Below are 20,454 nucleotides of genomic sequence, written 5' to 3'. Positions count from 1 at the left end.
GCACGTCCAGAAGAAGAAGAGCCGACTTCAGCGAACAGGAAACCTGAGGCGGCAGAACTACTAGAGGTACCCATCCAAGACGCCGAAGTAATGCCGGTCGGAGAACCGAAGAAGAAAAGGCGCAGGGACCGACATCGACGAAATATAAAGAATTCGACACGGGAAAACTGTGGACCCCGGATGAAGTTGGCTGCCCCCTGCAGGAAGACATCCCGTCGCGCGACAGTGGCACGACGTTGGAGAATTGCCTTCAAGAAGGATATTCCCCTGGGAACCTTCGGATGCCAGCGGAAAGAAGTGACCGCCACCGGAATAAAGATCACACGCTGTGTAGGACACAGGCGTATGGGACAAATCAAGAATAAGGTCGCACCGGAAATCACCAAGAAACGGACGTTCGGGAAGAGAATGTGTAAAGGCCCGGAACGCAACACTTGCATCAGGAACCGAGGCCTGAGACAGCAACTACAACGCCGAAATGAAGTGAAGGACCTAGGCGGCGGACAGCCGCGATATGTGAAGGAAGCCGACCTGAGAAAAACTGCAAGACTGCAGATCGCCAAGCGAGTAGCCGGATTTTCTGACAGCCTACGACAACTACGACAACAATAGCAACAGGCGTGACCAGAGTGGTTTGAACGGCTGCTGTACTGCGATGTGGAAAGCAAATGGAAAAACTACCACATTATCACTTTTCCTGGATAGTCTCTTTCAAAAAACAGAAGATCGCATTAAGTGGAGGAACTGTTTTGGAAGAGACTGTGGACCTGTCGTCTGACAGATTACTGATGAATGAATGAATAATAAATTACTAATATTACGTTAGCTTAAAATATGAACTTTAACAAAACTGGAAAGGTATTTACGAGTAAATCTGTTGGGACTGGGCCCTTGTCTTATAAAGAAGAACTTACTGGGGTCGCGGTCTTATAAAGGTTGAGAACCACTGGTCTAGATAATGTGGGGCCCTCAACATCTCACAACCCTATGGGCCTTCACGGCCTGTTACAGGGATAGCTTTACTTTAATTTTACTACTACTAATGGCTGTACTGCCCAGTTTGGGGTCTGGGTACTTCCAAGATATTTTTCCATCCCTGTGTGCAGCGCCCTTCATATCGAACTTCTCACACTAAGGATCCTAAAATCATCCATATGAGTTTTGGTCATCCAACTCTTCTACGCCCATCTGGTGTTATTTCAAAGCTATAGCTTCCAGTTTCTATCTTAGATGATGTTACAGGTCTTTTGGTTACTTCTATAAACTTAATTTTCTATTCATTGACTTCAGTCCCCTTAGCTTTATAGCAGCTGAGCGAGCAAGGGATCAGATCACTGTCTGGCGCAACAGATCAATATCAACAACACAAGCCAATATGTTTATTGGCTTATTATAAATAGTGCATTTTAAGTTGTGCATCCCTCGTTACCTTCTTTGAAACACTGTTAAATAGTAAGCATGTTATATTGTCTGCCTGTCATAAAATCACTGTGTGTTTCTAGGGATACTGGTAAACCATTTGGAAGTTTTACTCTGTATTTTACAGTTTTCAGTGTTGCTTTGTTCAGGTCTGGAGTGACTGTTTGGCGGGTGGCTTTGGAGGACTGGCAAACCCGTGCTCATATGCAGCCGTCCTTACGTACGCCTTGCCACATGAATCTCTGTAGGACCAGCTTCGCCGTTGTTTTCGTGCCTGGGTGCGGCAGAGCATGGACAGGCTGGAACACTTGGAGACGTAAGGGAGCTGAAACGTATGGCAGAGATCTCCCGGCAAATGTATCGCAGTATATCGAGACCGTGGTGCCGAGAATTGGTAGTTTCTCAAGCCGCAGGGCGGTGGTTGATTTCCAGGAGTGTGTGGAGCTTGTTACAGTCCTGCAATGTGTCCAGTGCGTCGTAGGATGGTGGCGCAATGATGGACTGGACGCGCGAGAGAGCGTCGGCGACGTTATCCTGTCCAGGGATGTGTCCTATGTCAGTCGTAAATTAGGCTTCAGCTTACAGATTATTATGTTGGCTCGGTGAGACTTTGTCCCGCTTGTGCTGGAAGGCGTAGGTGACAGGCTTATGGTCGGTGAAGATGATGAAGTGGTGCGCTTCCAGCATATGACGGAAATTCTTTACGGCCTCATAGATGATCAGCAGCTCGCGGTCGTAGGCGCTGTATTCCTGCTGGGCCTGGTCGAGGTTTCTTGGACAAGACGACGGGGTGTTACCAGGCGTTCTTGACGCGTTGCTACAGCACGGCACCCATGGCGGAGGCAGAGGCATCTGTGGCTACTACAATTGGCGCGGATGGATCGGGATGCGCCAGTAGAGTTGCGCGAGACAAACTCGCCTTACACTCTTCGATGGCCTTGTGGAGTTCCGGCGTCCAGGTGATAGGGTGAGAGCCCTTGACTCTGGGCTCGGAGAGAACGTCATAAAGCAGTCCTTGGGTGGCCGCCGAGTGGAGCAGAAATAGCTCAGTTTGCCCAGGAAACGGCAGCGCTGACAGTCGCTTTGGAGATGGTTGCAATCCTGAAGATGGGATACTCGTTCTTCGAGGCGTCAGGAACCCTCGGAGGACACCTTGTAACCGATGAAGGTGAACACGAGTGCTCGGAAGACGCATTTGTGAAGACGTCATACCTCTGGATTTGGTCGAAGAGAGCCGGTAAATGTTGCCCGTGCTCCTCGAGTGACAGGAAGAAAACGATGATGCTGTCCAAGTAGGCGAAAGAGAAGTCGACTCCCCGCAGATTGGCGTCTATGAAGCGTTGAAATATCTGGGCGGAATTGCGCAGGCAAAATGATAAAGTGGGTCTAGAATAGGCCGAATGGAATGATAATAGTGGTCGTCTGTATATCGTCGGGATGGACGGGTATTTTATTTTAAGCTCCTGTCAAATCGATCTTGGAGAAGGAACAGCCGAAAAGCTGGTGGGAGTAGTCATGGATATGACGGAAGTGGTAGATCTCGGTGATGGTCTCCGCGCTGAGTGCTCTGTAGTCGACGCCGGGACGCCAGCCGCTGTCCTTGAGTACGAAGTGTAGGACCGAAGACCAGGAACTCTTGGAGCGGAGAGCTGTGCTATCCTGCAACATGGCGCCGAACTCCACTTTGGCGATAGCGAGCCGGTCCATTGCCAGTAGTCGTGGTCGGCAGATGACCGGTGGCCCTGGTAAAATCCGGATGTGATGGGACAGTGTTGTGGCGTACTTCGCGCTGGACTCTGGCGTGGGAGTGAGGTCCGGGAATTCGTTGAGGAAGCTGTCGACCGGTGTGCTGCCACTGATGGTCTTGATGCTGGGGATCAGCGAGCTGGCGCCTGGGGCTGGAACAGAAAGTTATGTGACCTCGTCCAGTAGGCGGTTGTGTTTTGCAGCCCACCAGGAGGCCAAAATTGGGGAGGAAGTCGACGCCAGTGATGGGATGTGTGACGTCGGTGAAACGCCAGCCACAGCTGCCGGCTGACTACGAACCAGCCGGTCTTCTTTGCTTCGGCTGGAGGTGTTGCTGCTTGGAGACTAGCTGTTGCTGTCTCGGTGTAAGCATAGCTGCGAGCGCTGCAAGTGACTATCGTTTCCGAGATGCGAATATTTGTATGCTGTTGCTAGCGGCACCGGACCCAATGGGCGTTGGAGCTGCCGTTTTCTGCGCTGATTGGCTAGCGTTTGCTCCAATGTTGGAGGATCCCACAGGTCTTTTGCTCCTTCTGGTACACATTTAAGGAAGTGACGATCCAATTATGTTTACGGGAGTATGTTTCTATTGTATCACTGGATTCAAATGGTGGCCTTCCTTCGAGGCACTCTGTATTTCCTGCTATCATCTCAAGAAGCAAGTAATTCAAAATTTCACACATGGCCTTAAAGATGGGCGCTAACAGACCAACCAAAATCTGCAAGAGCAATTTTCTGGATTTATATCTCAATGAATTAGTTTCTTCAGATGACAGCAACTCAAAACATTTAGAACACGACAGGCATATTTTTCTGCCCTTCTGAAAGTCTATGATTTGGTGAACTCTGTATATGTTTGCATGAAGATCTCCTGCAGCATAGCTGAGCACCATATATATCCGTTTTTTGATCATCGAAGTAAGTTCTCGGACGCAAGATATTCGGATGCTCCAGATGATTCTGAATCTTGATTTATCTAAGCACTTGATGTTCAACCTTGCTGTCCCTTATTTCTGACTTGTATAACACTTGGAGGAGCACGCAGTAACGTAGTTGGTTGAGGAACTATCCTACAAGCCGGAAGATCACGGGTTCATTCCCGATGTCATTGGGTTTTTAAATTGACCTAATCCTATCAGCCGCACTATGGCCCTGGGGTTGACTCAGCCTCAAACTGAAATGAGTACCAGGAATCTTCCTCGAGTAAAGGGCGATCGGCGCATAAGGCTGACAACCTCACCGCCATCTTGTGAACCAATTGTTTAGAAACTGTGAGAGCCTCGACGTCTCACAACCCTACTTGCCTCAAAAGCCTGTTACAGAATAGTTTTACCTTTTATAACACTTTGATTGCAAGATTAACTTACAATTTTTATCACGGGAAAAATGCAATACTCTTCCAAATGTATCTTTGCTCAGGTAGCTTCCTATATCGAAGTCTTTTATAATACACTTCTTAGGCTTTCCATTTCTAGCTGCAATGGGCTAAGTTGTTGAGTCTTGATAAATTTTCAACAGCGCGTTGATGCGATCCAGGGGAACAAAGCGCGTCTTCTGTCAATCATTTCCAACAAACATCATTACGTTTCTGATGAAAGACGAAATATTGACACCAACCAGCGAAAATTACGTTCGTACGTACCAGAGATGAACTACCTAATGATCAAAATTCATATTTCACCTCCCACACTAACCAACGGAAGTGCTATACCTCGGAAACTTTCATGAGCTGTGTCCGTAGGGACCGTAGGGACGGGACGACGTGACCGACGGGACAATGCCGAACGTGAAGTCACCTGTGCGTGAGTGCAAGGTTGCCATTACAAACAGCTAATACTCTGTGAACTAGAGCGACACAGTGTTGTGATCGTTGTGATATAGTGATCATAGTGATTGTGGAGCGGGGAATTTTAGATCTTATAGATGGCAAACGTAGGGCAAAATCGTGTAGATTAGCGGTCGATGTGCGCAAGGGTGCGTATGCAGTGCTTTACATTGAAGTGAGGAAACGTACAGGAATTTACTACTAGAAATAGGGCAGTCTGCTGTACTGAGCCTAGACTGACAAAGGCCTTGTATATATTATATTAAGATTCAATTGTAAATAAGTGTACATAGTGACAATGGACTAATACTATCGTCTATGACTGACAAATGACAGACCCGACCTCTCGTGAGCCTCGTGAGGGAGGGCGCCCCATATGGACAGGACAGTAACTTTCACGGCTGGGGCTCGACACAAAGACCACCAAGACGACCAAGACAGACTGACTGACGGACCGACCGTTGACTCTGACTTTGACTTTGACTACAGGAATTTTGTTCAGGAGCAGCATGGGAGAGGGGAAGTTTGCAAAAGTGTGAGGCTATCAAAGTGAATTGTTCATATTTTCTTTGTGTTTAATTACAGTTGTTGCCTAGTGACTGAGAAGTGTATGTGAGGATAGTGACGAATTGTGCAGCACTGAATTGTAAGTGGTAAAGGCTAATAAGTTTGTAGATTTGAAATATGGCAAGGAAAATTTGTAAAGAATTTAAAACGTATTCATGCAGTAAACGAGCATGTTACCTCCTGGTGTGTATTTTAATAATTTATATTGTCTCGTTAAAATGTTAACAGCATGTACAAATGGGTCGACAAAGTTCAAAGAGAAGAAAGGATACGGAATCTTGTACTCTTGGCAGACAACATTTGGTACGTGTTTGGAATTACCATAACTTGATAATGAGTAAGCAGAGTTCGGGTTTCTTTACAAAATTACTGTACTTATGTAAGTACTTTTTGTATCTCTGTATTGTATGGCTTATAATAGTTCTTGGCAGGGGATTTTGCACTGTGTTGGTTTTCTATTATTCTGAACTAGCAGAAGTACCCATTCTTCCAAGATGTGGTTGCCTTCTGTTTAGCAATATCACAAAATTTAAAGAAATGGTCATATTTAGTAAAAAAAAAATGCAAAGCAAGTAAACATTACCCTACCTGTGGCATTGGGACTACATAGAATAATGTTATCAAACATTTTATAATATAATATAATGATAGCCTGAAGCACGCAGTAGTTTAATCAATAACATGGCAAAACAGAATGGCCAAATTCGTTTTTTTTTTTTGCAAAGAAAGTGATAATATGTAATTATGAACATGGACTGCATGGTTTCTCAAGAAATAGGTATACTACACTGTTGATCCTAGAATAGATTTATTCACAAGGAAATGTGTAGAATATTTAATAAACTGCATAAACATATACTACCTATGAACTGCTTCATATACCAAATAAAATAATGATGACTGAATTTATTTCACAAGGAAATAATATCCATCACAATATTTCAGCATATAAATCAGAATAAATTAAAATATACATGTAATTAAATGAATGCTATTTTATCACAGCATATAAATATTGGAAGTTCTTGAAATTTACTCATGTAATTAAAAAGAAATGGGAAGGAGGATGTAAACTGCATCCATAAACTATAAACCAATACTTTCTTGTCATCATAGCAGACTTGACTGCTGTATAGACGTGGTATTGTGCACATGTATTTTGTGATTCATTTTTATGTTTACTATTCATTCTGCAGTAGGAAACTGCAGTAGTTTGGACTATCTGGTAACAAGTGATTGATATGAAAAGATGTAGAAGGAAGCATTTGTCACCTAATCCAAGGTACTATCCTTATATATGACAGGACTGAAGGAGATCATCAAGATCCTCAGTCAGGATAGCCAATGTTTTGGCTGAAGTTTGAAGCCAGGGCCATCTGTGTATGAGACAGGAGTGCTACCTACACAACTACAACATTCAGTTGGAAGTTGTTGGCCTGCATGTCTTTTTTTCTTTTAACTTGAGTTTTGTGCCACTCTTATGTAAATAATTTGGCAAAATGGTATGATGCGGACTGAGTTATAATGGTCAAAATATAACAGAATTTAAGGTACCAACCAGTCTTTCACTGACTGTTTTTTATATGTTTATTAATCATGTAATTCTCTGCATATATTTTAAATATGTACACTAACACTGGATGCTGTCAGCTCTGTTCAGTACTAATAAAATTTGTACTTAAGTCTTTATATTGTGTACTTATAATAAACATTTACATTAGCCCTATAGTATAAAATTTTTTGCAAAGAATGAAGAGTGTGTGTGTGTGTGTGTGTGTGTGTGAAAGAGAGACAAAGTGGAGACTTCCCTCATGATTAGGTCAAATGATCTTGATTCTGTCCTTCATATGCAGAGAGGACTGCCCTAAATTTGAACCAGTTGACCAATTTTCACAAAAACTGGCTATGTCATTTGGGGTATGCCTGTGTCAGTTTCTATACTTTGTAATCATAACCTTGTATGTGCTACACTGTAGGCACTTAATCTAGGGCCAGGAATTACATGTAATAATAGACCTTTGAAAAATATGCAACTTTTATTTTGGTAATTTTCTTTTGTAGAATTTAAAGTAGCAAAAAGTGACTGTATGAAATCTGTATTTAGTTATTGATTTGGTGATCATAACTTGAAGCTAGCCATCTAAAATTTGATGTGAGATATCTTGTCAGTATTTATTAATCATCCTATCAACCCTCTACAGGGTGTTTCCCGACATTAGGGCATAACTGCAGGAGGTGATTTCCTAGATCTTTGTGATCAAAAAAGTTCATATAAACATGTGTCCGATTTTGGATGGTTACGGAGTTATAACCGTTTTTTCATTCCCGTACACGCCCTCATGTGAACCGCGTCTGTCAGCTGGTGGGTCGCTATCTTTAGCCAGCTACAGACAGAGCATTCTCGTTATCTCGACACTTGAGAGCTACATAAGGCTACGTAAGTTTAAAACGGTCATAACTCTGTAACCGTCCAAAATCAGACAGATGTTTATATGAACTTTTTTGATCACAAAGACCTAGGAAATCACCTCCTGTAGTTATGCCCTAAAGTCGTGAAACACCCTGTATAGTCTTGGTACTGAGAACATTGTTATACAACGAATGTAAAGGAATAAAATAAAATGAAAAATATATTGTGAAATTTTAAGATTATGTCCAACAAATCAATGTAGACAAAATCTGTATTTGAGTAATAAATTTTTCCATACAGAAAACCATAGCAGTGATCTGATACATAGGCCTATTTGCAGTTGCAAACTGTAAAAAAAATAGACTGGACTGTGATTCCTATGACATGACATTAACAGCACAATGTGTATGTTACTGCAGGCTTTATGAACTCTGCCTGGGATGAATTCTGTTGTCTTTATTTTTATAAACACATTGGACCCAAAGGTTGTGAAATGCTAGTTATGTTTTTGTTTTTATTAAGTTTATTTTGAACATCCAAATTCTGGATCCGCTGTATCCATTTCTAGAAAGATATCCATAAACCAAGCTTTTGGAGGCATGAAATATGAGGTTACTTCATTATGAACTGCTAAACAAATTATTTTTGTTTTATTCACAAATGAAGAAGGATGCTCTGGTGTCACTGAAGAAACCTTGTCATAAGGCAAAGAGAATGGATATGGTGAAGAAGAAGTGTGGGAAAGAAGATGTCAGCTTCTATAAAGGATCTTCTGGTACACTGATTTTGAATGCAGTACTATTCTGAGTTTTAGTAAGGTAGAATGCATACGGTGACATTCCCATTTCACCTGTATTGCATGGAAATAAGGGAATAAATCCCCCATATTTGAAGCTGTTGGCTGATTTTGACTGATGATGGCATTAGTATTGAAGAAATGTTTGTATCTTTGAAACAGTTTCTGCTGAAGTATCATCATTAAAGGTATTTGAAGAAAAACACATTGTCAAATTCAGTAATGTTTTTTTTTTTTTTTTTTGCAAGTATAAAAATGGTACCAAAGAAATTTACTTTTGGTTTTGTTTACCATCCCACCATGCAATAATGTTAAGATTTAGCATTAAACCCTTTATAAATTTATCACTGCGCTGTGTGTTTTGGTCTACTCGGCCATCATCAGATTCTTTTAAATTTGGTGGAACTGCTGTGCCTTATGTATTACTGTGATCGGCATTTTCATATATATAATGTTTCTAAATGAAGTCATTGTAGGTCCTGCTGTGATCTCTGTAATGTATAATAATAAATAATGTTAATATTTTCTCTTCTTGGAATTCTTTTAAGTTGTATATTGTTAATGGTGTTAAATATGTATATATACTTTTATACTTTTTATACTTTATACTTTTTGGTATGCTTGTTATCTGCTTAGTGTACAGAGTTGATGTTATGAGTGTGTTGTGGGGCTGGTTCTGTTTCATATAAGGGGTTGAGGCTTGTGTACTATCTGGTGTAGTGTTTCAAATGTTGGGTTATAAGTATCAATGTATGTGTTGTTCATGTGTGATCTGTCTTTACCAATTTTATATATATGGTATATTTCTGTTTTTTGTAACATCTATTGTGTCTGATATAGTGCAATGTGTATGTCCTATGTTCAGTATATGGTTTGAATATCCAGAGTTGCCATTATTGCTTCTAATTGCCTGTGTATGTTCTTTACATCTTGTATGGCATGTTCTACCTGTTTGTCCTATGTATTTCAATGGGCAATCTAAGCATTTCATTAGGTATATGGCACTTTTCATATTTATCTATTTACAAGTATTGTTTTATTATGTTTTGTGTTGTGTTTGTGTTGTGAATGCTATTTTATTGGTCTTTCTTTAAAGAGGTTTGTAATCCACAGTGTTTCTTTTCCAGTGTGTTTGAAGGTAGCCCATTTTTTTGTTTGGTGCTATGGATCAATGTTTTCATTCTGTTCGTGTGTAGTGGAGTGGTCTCCTGATTCAGTTCATATTGTATTTATTGTTGTGTAGTGTTTTTATGACATATAGTTCTCTTTCTTTCGTATTCGCTCGTGCATTTCCTTTTTTCATTTTCATTTTTCTATTTTTTGTTCTGTTGTTGGATGTGTTAGTAATCTATTTAATAAGTAAATAATACTTGATATATGTTATTCATGTGGGTGATACAAGTTGTTGGGTATTATGATCTCTGTGTACATCTTCTGTATGCTGCAAATTCTAGCTTAGTTTTCTTTTGTTATATTATTGGATTCAGGAAATTAATGTGGATCTATACGTCCACTCTCCCATATGTCTTCATGGCATAGTGCTTAATTAGTTAAGCACAGGACATCTTTACCTAGTATAACTGCACATTGTACTAAGTTGCATGCCATGGTGAATCATGTTACAGTTGGGCCCTGTTGTACAGTCACATTACTTTTATTGTAATAAAGGCTGCACAGAAACAAAACTGGGGCAGTGTTAACATATATACAATATGATGTGGTTTAGCATTAAAGTAATATGGTGTGTCTTGGTGTCAGCTGTTTGATTTGGTTTTGGTTTGTTACATTAATTTATTCAGGATTTACTAATTTTCACCTTATCGCTGTTTTCATATCATGCATGTGGACTAAAAGTTATTAGAATGTATGTATTATTTTTAAGAGCTATTTTAAAACAATTTAAAACATTCTCTGCATAGAGTGTCTAGTTCTGTTTTGCCCTGCAAGATTGACACTTGGCTTCCTATTGAGCAGCTGCTTGTGGATATGAAATCACCGTCACAGTATTCTGTTTGTCTTCTGAAACAGTGGTTACACCATTCTCCCATACCTACACGATGTTAGAGCTAAGGAAGTGTTTCCTTCGTCACAACTGGATTGATGCTGCAAAACTTTTATTAATGCTGCTGGATGGAGGCTCACTTTTTCTTAAACGAGTGATGTTGAAGGTTTGTATGGTTTTCTTTCAGAATAAATTTTAATTAACAAGGACATTGCAACAAAAATAATGACATGAATGAATGAATGAATGTATGAGGGGTAGGCCTTCTCAGCCCTTGCACCGCGACCTACAGTGCACTGTTGAGCTTCCCCTTCTGATTGTCCCCTCAGCAATCCTGCACTTCGAATGAAGTAGTCACTTGGTTCCATAAAGTATTGGCCCAAGAGGCGTAATCTTAAATAAGCTAAGACCTCACATTCACACAGGATATGTGTGGCTGTTTCATTTTCTTCTTGACACCTCTCACAAGTGGGACTGTCAGTTTGAAGAGGTGTCCTTTAAGGTAACAGTGTCCTGTAAGTAGTCCCACTACTCATCGTAGCTTGTTCCTGTTTAATTTCAACAGTTCCTTCGCTCTCTTAGCTGAGGGTCCTCGTATGAGTCCCTTTACTTGCCTGAATCCAGTCAAGGATCCCCAGTATTTCTTGTGATTCATATTTTTCCAGTCCCTGATTACCTTTCTGGCAACTCCTATAGATATGCCACAGGCTGGTTCAGGTCCTCTGAATGGATGTTCAGCTCCAATCTTGGCCAATTGGTCTGCTATTTCATTTCCAGCAATACCCTCATGCCCCAGCACCCATATCAGTTGTACCCTGTTAAGTTTGGCCAGTTCTGTGAGGGTTTGGTGGCAATCCCAGACCAATTTTGAGTTGATATGGTGTTTGTCAAGCGCTTTAAATGCAGCTTGGCTGTCAGATAGAATGTAGATGTTCCTCTTTCTATAGTTCCTATCTAAATTCTCCATAATACATGCCATAATGGCATATACTTCTGCCTGGAATACTGTTGTTTACTGCCCAAGGCTGAAACTAAGTTTCCGCCTTGTGCCATAGCAGTACACACCAGCTCCAGTGCCCATATTTATCTTGGAACCATCTGTATACCAGATCAGTCCTCTTCTATTGGGCTGAAACCCAAAAATAATGACATAGAATTAAACTTTCTGCAATTGTTAGTAGAGTTCTTTCCTAGTACATTTTCTTTTAAAATCCATTCAAGAGATCAGTAATGATGTCATGTGAGTATTGATGCATATTTTCCAGATGACATAATCCATTTGTGGGTAGTAATTTCTAGATGAGAATTAACATATGTTACACTTGGATCTAAACATCTGCTCCCCTATACACCTTCATGGTGTAGTGCTTAATTAGTTAAGCATGGGGAAAACTTTACTCTTTACCTTACACTGTATTATGTTGGGTGGTACCCATACCATGAGGTGTATTTGATGTACAGAATGTTTTAAACTTTGACTCTGCTTCTGACTTCATGGTTGGTTTTTAAACTGACAGATTACTTCCTTTTTGTGTTTATAATATTAATGATAGCAGTTGGAATTGAATGCAGGACCTTTCAAATGGTGGCTAGTGTATTGATCTACATATTCAGAGAGTCCCAGGGTAGATGCCTACAGAGTATATAAATCTTGGGGAAAAATGATATAGTGTAGTTCATATCATGATTGATATTTTTCAGTATAAAACATTTATTCATGCTGAAATGGTATAAATATTATTAAAATAAAAAAATGATTTACTGTATGTCACAAGACAATCAGATTAAGTAATGGCTAGAATTTTGTGACAATTTTCTAGCTGATCCTAGATGTTTCCATTCATTTTGATAGGGAAATTATGTTCAATTATTGTGATTTCACCTACTACTTTTTATATTTGGTTGAGGCACTATGTTACAAGCCATAAGGTCATGGATTAAGTCCTGATGAGGTCATTGGATTTTTCAAATGACCTAATCCTTCCGGCCGCACTATGGCCCTGGGGTCGACTCAGCCTCTAACAGAAATGAGTACCAGGAATTAATTAAATCATTTTCCTGGGGAGTAAAGCACAGCTGGCTCATAAGGCTGACAACCTCACTGCCATCTTTGAGCCAATTGTCTAGATAATGTGGGACCCTCAACGTCTCACAACCCTATGAGTGTTCATGGCCCATTACAGGGATAGCTTTATTTTTTTTTTTTTTTATAAAAAGACTATTATGTAAATCGAGGAGGATCTGTACTATTGTAGCATTTGCCTGGAAGGACTGAAGAAGTTGTGAAAACCCACAGATACCAGGTTCCCAGGGAAAGATGCAAGCTCGACCTCCCACATGTGAAGCAGGAGTGCTACCAACTTGAGTGTGATGTTTGTTACAAACCCTTAGAAGATTATAAGAGGCTAATAGTTTTCAGTTATTCAGTATAGAGGGGGTGGGTTTCCCCATGCACCCATAGTCTGTTGTACATCCCCCTTTAATTTCTACTGGTGCCCGCTATCTCCCCTTTCTGCCAGCGAAGTCGGCCCTCTACTGGCATTGGTACCCGATAACTTCCCCATCTACTGGAGGCATTGGAAACTACTTGGGCAGGAAACATTTTGCCTAATTTTGCTCAGAGGTCTCCTAGAGACGTGAGGATCTTTTACGTGCCGTAAATCTATGACACGGGGCCCATGGCTTAAAGTCCCTCCGAGAGGACTTGTTCCCTGAATTTTTCCGCCCTTAAAAATTCCACGACCTCCGCCAGGTTTGAACCCGCGTACCTTGAGTCATGAGGTGAGAACGTTACCCCTAGACTACGGAGGCCACTGGTTAATAGTTTTAGTAACATATATTAGAAATATATTTAAAATACTGTATTATGTGTATGTTGTTATCACATTGCTCTATATGCAATAAAATTATAATGATGCTGTGTGAGATATGTTAACACAGTGCATTGATAGAGCACTGCATTTGCTGGTTGCAAGTAGTACTGATTGTGTTGGGTATTCATTCTCCCACTCATGACTATGAGGAGTACTATGTTTTGGGCTGTAATGCCATGTAATTTGGTAGATATCCACAAACATTTTCTAGAAACATACTGCCTCATCCTCAGAGTTGAAGAGTAAGGCAGCCACCTACTTCATGCTGGTTTCTTGCTTGGCTTTCTTACTGACCTTGAAGATGGAAGTATTATATTCCTCTGAAACATCAGTGGACTTTTACTCTACTACACATTGTAACATCCTGGAAGAGTGTATTATTCTGTGCTAACTTTGTTGATAGGTGGATTTATCAGCAGTAATCTGTCTTTTTTTTTTTAATTGCTAGTGGGATGGGACTAAGTCCCTTGTACTGTGGCCACTTCTGGTCTATTGTACCAGCCCCAGATGATAGGTGAGGGTGATTGTGGAGCAATTGGTGGAATGAAGATTGGCAGGGGAAACCAAAGTACTTGGAGAAAACCTGCCCCAGTGCCACTTTGTCCACCACAAATCCCACTTGACCAGACCCGGGATCGAACCCGGGCCACCGCGGTGGGAAGCCAGTGACTAACTGCTTGAGCTATGGCGCAGCCCTTAATCTCTGTCTTAAGTTGTTTTCATTTTCATGAAAAATTGTTATTTAGAAGAGCTGCTTAAAACCTTTATTTTTTCAGTAGTGGATGTTTTGATTGAATTGTATTTATACTTCTTCAGACACACTGATTCTGTGTACTTTTTGTGCTGAATCGAAAGTGCAATATCCCTGTCAGCCATTGCATCTGTCATTGTCTTTACACATGTCTATGTTCAGATTACTGTTATAACTTAAATGAAAAGGGGTAATTGGGTATCAGTTGTGAATACAGTAGAAAAAAAATACACAAAACAGCACAAATATCGGCAGTACCAATAAAAGATTTGTTTTAATTGCAGGATGTGGGAAATATGAATCAAGCGTGGCTCAAATGAGTATAGGTGAAGCCCGATGTTTGGGGTTAGTAAGCAGAGTGAGCATGGGTAGAACCCCCAGTCTTTTCACGTAATAATATTGTATAAAGAATGTGGATACTATTGTTGGTATGGGTGGATATAGGATATCCTGCAATATTTCCAGTGTTCATGATCTGAATACTGCTTACATGTTGTATGACAGTTTAAAAGACTGTGTTTGTGTATGTGCATGTGTGCACGATGTGCGTTCTTGCGTACGTGATGTCAATCTGAAAATAAAACTTAGATCTTAGTGAGACATAGTTTTTGTTTAGTATGTAGCTGTCTTTCACCTCCATGTAACAAAGCTCCTTAATAGTGTTGACTCTTTCCAGTAAACATGTGAATTACCGTACTTACAAACCTAATGTCCTGGGTTGAGTGTGAATTCATACAGTCAGTGGGATTGAATGTACCTTACACTATGTGCCAAAGATTTGACCAGACTGTATGTTGTATGCAGAAAAATTGAAGAGATCTCAGTTTGGGTTCTAAAGCCACAAGTCTTTTAAAAATCGTTAACTTTTATATAATTTTTTACATTCTTATACAGCTTGTAAATATTTCATTGTATCCAGAATTTTGTGACCATTACTTCCTATGGTAAATGAAACATTGCCTCATCTAAAGAACTTAATGTACCATGAAATCACATTTGTTATCTGTTATCATATCTGTTTACCAAAACATTTGCTTAATTTGGTTGGCACGACAGAAACATGTCATACTCACATTTGGGAAGTACCTAGTATGAATCTCAGCCAGGGTCATGTATCCTGACCAAAATCTCCCCCAGTCCATCCAGAATAATGCATATGTACATCAAAATAAGCCACTATATCTTACATCTCTCTCAATTCATAAACACCCATCCTTCTCTGTCTCATTTGGTGCTACCTTAGCCATTAACACATTCACTACCAGCCTCTCAATTGGTAACTTAAATACCCAGCCCAATGTATTTAAATGTCAGGGTTCTTTTAATACATTCATTGATCAGCAGAATCTGGAAACACTGCTTATAAACTATGACAAACAGGAATCTGCATACATTGTTGTCTGACCTAAGTCAGATACGGTAATCTTCATGTGGGAACACTTATCTGGCCACTGGCCACATATGGGAGCGAATGTATTGATATAACATTGTGAAATAACAAAATAAACCATAGCTACAGTTGTTCTTCTCAGTTTGTCATTTGAACAACTTGCAACCAGCTTTAACAGTTTTAAACCACTGTATGGGCAAATAAGATTGTTATTCCTAATTTCCATAATGCTTTGCACTGTGCAGAATCCTTAGATTAAGAGATACCTCTGGGATATCATTTTGTTTTACTCGGAGTAAGAATATTCTCTTTTTTTTTTTTTAGTGCCATACTTCAATTATATTTTAAAATTAACAAAATTGAAAGTGGAAGCTATGTTCTTGCTTTGCAATTTCTGTTACAGAGTTGTATCTTCATTTTACTGAATCATCCAAGAGCATCATCACAACATAGAGAGGAGTTCATCAGGTAGGATTACAAAGTTGAGTTTAAAAAAGTGAGTGGTTCAGTTATATGGGCAATAAACCACAGACCAGAGTAAGGGACACACAGACACACACAAAATAGTGTACATCTTTTATAAACTTTATATTAAACTTTTAACTGACATGTCTTGAACCAGACACTGAATTATTCTTGTCAGATATACGTGGTGCAATCCAAAAGTTCCTGAAATATATTAATAAAAACTATTACATCTTACCTAAATCTTATTCTGCACCATCACCTTCAAAGTAGTCCCCTTGGGAGCGCATACACTGATCCCAGCATTTCTGCCACTTTTCAAATGCATCCTGGAAGTCTTTCTTTGTTAGGGTGTTTAGTACCATCTGTGTTTCCGCTTGAATTTCCTCAGCTGTATCAAATCTTCGCCCCTTCAACTTGATTTTCATCTTGGGGAAGAGAAAGAAGTCGCATGGAGCTAAGTCTGGCAAGTACGGTGGGTGGGGAGCAACTGCCATCTTGTTTTCAGCCAAAAATTCCTGCACTATGTAAGCCGTATGTGGTTGTGCGTTGTCATGGTGGAGTACCCAGTCGTTCATGCGCCACTTCTCTGGACGTTTTCTCCTCATGTCCTCCCTCAGACACCTTAGAACATCGCGATAGAACTCTTTATTGACTGTCTGACCAGGAAGGACGAACTCCTTATGAACAATCCCGTCAATATAAAGTAAAAACAGATCAACATGGACTTAATGTTGCTCTTGACTTGTCAAGCTTTTTTTGGCCGAGGTGAAGATTGCTGCTTGCTTTCAGGGTCATAGCCATGAACCCAACTTTCGTCACCAGTGACAACCTTCGACAGAAAGTTTGGATCGTCTTGAAGCTGTTGCTGAAGTTCTCTGTAGACTTCCAAGCGATGCTGCTTCTGTTCATTTTGCAGCAGTCGTGGCACAGACCTCACCACAATCCTCATGTTCAGTTCCTCTGACAAAATTCGTTGACATGTACCATAACTTAGTCCCAAGGTGTTACAGAGGTCTTGGATGATCAATCTATGATCTTGCAGAATCAGATCCCTAACTTTCGCGACATTTTCTGGTGTTTTGCCCACTGACGGCCGTCCCAAACGATCATCATCATCAGTCAGTGTTCGGCCATTTTTAAAACGCTTATACCAGTTGTAAGTTTGTGTCCGGCCTAAACTGTTTTCACCAAAAGCTTGCTTCAACATTTGGTGCTTTCTGCAGCGGTTTTCCCAAGTTGGAAACAAAACTTTATACAGACACACTGCTCTCTCAGGTCAGCCATCGCAAAACCACAAACTCACGGAAACACAACAATGGAAATACGTTCACCAACAATAAACCCAACCACTCAACTCGACACCGCTTGCCACACTGATTCAAGAAGGATGTGTGAGGAGACACCTAGTGGTATTTTGATGTACTCATAACCATTCGCGCACAAAATTCAAATTTCGGTAACTTTTGGATTGCCCCACGTAAATTCAGGTTCTGAAAATAAAAGGATGTGATATGACATTTTCTGGTGTGTACCACTGTAGAGCTGCATTGGATAATGCTTATAAGTACAGAATAGATCACTTTATACAATAAAACTCACAGTTGACCATTGTTAAGAATCAGTGGACATAAACTCCGTGGCCTGCAGTCCGCAAGCGAAATATACCAACTGAGCAACTGCCGCTTGTCGGCGAAGTTAGTGCCAACCTTTAGGCAGATAGAGGGTGTTGCGTGGTCAGCACAGTGAATCCCCGATGGTCGTTAATCTCTGTTCTTTAGAACAGAGCCACTATTTCATTGAAATAGCTCCTCAGTTATCCTCACGGGGCTGAGTGTACTCCGTTCCAGACCCACTACTTCTCAGAAAATCTGATAGCACCGGGAATCGAACTTGGGACCTCTGGATCTGTAGCCAGGAACTCAGACCACTAGACCACATAGACCTAAGATTGTTTTAAGCATTAGATTGGATATGGTCTTCTAGCAACTAGCAAATAGAACAAAAGGAAAATAATGGAAAAGAAAAGTGTTTTATGCTATAAATAACCCTGTCCATATTCAGAAAAGTCCTGTAGAGCAGTTTTAGCATGTGACTTGAGAATACCATTTATTTTCTGTAGATGTGTTTCAGCCAATTCTTGATTTATGACTTGACACTCTGTAGTCTTAATACTGCTATTGTAATTAAATAACCAACTTAAAATTCTGATCTGTGAATGTGACAAATTTCAGTTTTGTAAACCACTATAATTTGATGATTGTTTTCATGTCAGTGGTTGAATGGGTTAGTGGAATCCATACAAGGATGTTTGTGATGCTGCAGGATATAATCTAACTAAGTAGTAACCCATGTCCATAAGGAAACAAAACACTGAGACAGCAGTGGCCATGGAGATTGATCATTTATCAGTCATTTGATTGCTTTCAGAATGTGCAGTGGTGGTGGTGTTGATGCAGATGAACTGATGAATTCTCTGTTGACTTTTCCACATGACAACAGGTATCAGCGTGTGGTGTCATAGTGTCAACTACATAACCCTGAAGTAAATCCTGTGTTAGAACTTGGCGGTTTGTCGTGTTCAGAAATCATATTTCAGCTCACTGTTAGAATAAGTTAATTTTATCTGTTTCAGTAATGTATGTAAAAATAAAGAGGGTTACATAAAGTTAAATCTTCAAATTTCTATGCCAAAACATAAAAGAAAATATCCTGTCTCGTTTTAAAACAGTACATTGTAGATTAAGGCATGTATGTAAATAATTATCATACCATACAACGTCTTTATTAAAACCATCACAACACAATTATATCAAAGTCAGTGCCTAGTTATGGCTCTGCTACATGTTTCAGCTATTAAAAGCCATCATCAGGCGAATACATGGTGAACATATTGTGACATGGGTGGCACAACAGGAAGTAAGGGTCACGTGAACTCTGCGTCTCGCAAGTCTGCGTCTCCCACTCCTTCCATCAGTACACAACGCTCGGTAAACACCCCTTCCCCCGCAGTGATGTAATGGAAGAGCAACTGTGTTAGGCAACCATTGCTGTGGTGACATAACAAGGGATACTGCGGTTACTACACAGCAGTAAACAACTCTTGATAGTGTTGCTAAGCAACCTGTAAACATGGCGTTACGCACCAGCGGTACCTATCCCGTAACTTCTTTCTGTGTTGTCCATGCCGAGGCTAAATAAGGAGTAGCGAACACTGTTCAGTAGTGAGGATTGAGCCAGTTACAAGCGAGTGAGTTACTAGTGAGTAACGATTAACCAGTCAGTTTCAGTCTAGCAATTGCCGAGTCGGGTTGTATCCAGTGTATGGCTGTGACTACAGCAGGAGAAGAATTTGTGATACTGCTGATGGCAGTAATTGTGTGATTGTAAGAGCGAGTGTTCCATAAATTTGCTGTATCAAATAAGGCGTGAAGTTACTTGTCGCGTGACCTACCCAACACATGACAATATATATAACCACTGAACTGCAGTACTAATAAAATTGGATACAATAATATTAACACTTTGCGGACCAGTGATTTAAATATTTAAATAACCCGGGGGACCGGCAGTTTTAAACCTACTACCCTAACTTGTGCACTGTTCACTTTAAAAATTAATATAAAATCTCCTAATTAATTTTATGAACTAAAATTTTTGGAGAACACTTACCACTGCTCCTAGAAGTGCTTGAGAGAGTGATATTTCTGGAAACATTCCCCTTTGTGAAGTGGCATTACACAGAACTTGCACATGTAGACAGTCATACTCCTTTTGTTGTGTACTACGCAAACACGGCATCGCCTAGAAAGCTGCTTCCTCTTGGCATGTTCACTCTTCACAGTTTTCACAAGGGTATGTTTCCGCATATCACCTGAGAGTCACTCAGGGGGGTCCACATGAGGTCTGCGTGGGGTGGGAGTTGATGAACCCGGTTGCACTAAGTCTGTGTCTGCCGCCACCGTCTGGTCTGTAGCCCAGGCTTTTGCCACATTCAGCAGAAATGCCCTGTATTTCAATTTTGAATGAGGGTTTATATTTTTGAAAACCAAAAATGAATTGAAACTGGCACAATTTATAAGCCACAAGGCAACTTTCTTTGTCCACTTTGCTGTTTTCCAAGGAAGAGAATAATAGGCCAAGTACTGATCGGCTCTATCAACTCCCTTCATGAACATATTATACTTGGAAATATAAACAGGCTTCTTTA

At 40.4% G+C, this 20,454-nt stretch overlaps 1 protein-coding gene across 7 annotated transcripts; it reads left to right on the top strand.

The window, feature by feature from the left end:
- The first annotated feature begins 4,937 nt into the window (after positions 1–4,937).
- LOC111867203 lies at positions 4,938–18,918 on the top strand. 7 transcript variants are annotated; one of them, XM_023856875.2, is made up of 7 exons: positions 4,948–5,139; positions 5,576–5,636; positions 5,786–5,860; positions 8,634–8,742; positions 10,792–10,931; positions 16,183–16,247; positions 18,675–18,918. In XM_023856875.2, the coding sequence occupies exons 3-7, from the start codon at positions 5,795–5,797 to the stop codon at positions 18,766–18,768; spliced, it is 474 nt and encodes a 157-aa protein (XP_023712643.1). In that variant the 5' UTR covers positions 4,948–5,139; positions 5,576–5,636; positions 5,786–5,794; the 3' UTR covers positions 18,769–18,918. The 7 variants fall into 7 exon arrangements, 6 of the variants coding, with proteins under 6 accessions (XP_023712879.1, XP_033608888.1, XP_023712643.1 ...); XM_023856961.2 differs by having other exon boundaries at positions 4,948–5,165; XM_023857037.2 differs by lacking the exon at positions 4,948–5,139 and adding an exon at positions 5,206–5,240.
- Positions 18,919–20,454: the final 1,536 nt, after the last annotated feature.

This window comes from Cryptotermes secundus, unplaced genomic scaffold (assembly GCF_002891405.2).
Source record: "Cryptotermes secundus unplaced genomic scaffold, Csec_1.0 scaffold24, whole genome shotgun sequence".
NCBI lineage: Eukaryota > Metazoa > Arthropoda > Insecta > Blattodea > Kalotermitidae > Cryptotermes > Cryptotermes secundus.
This window is presented reverse-complemented; position numbering and strand designations above follow the sequence as displayed.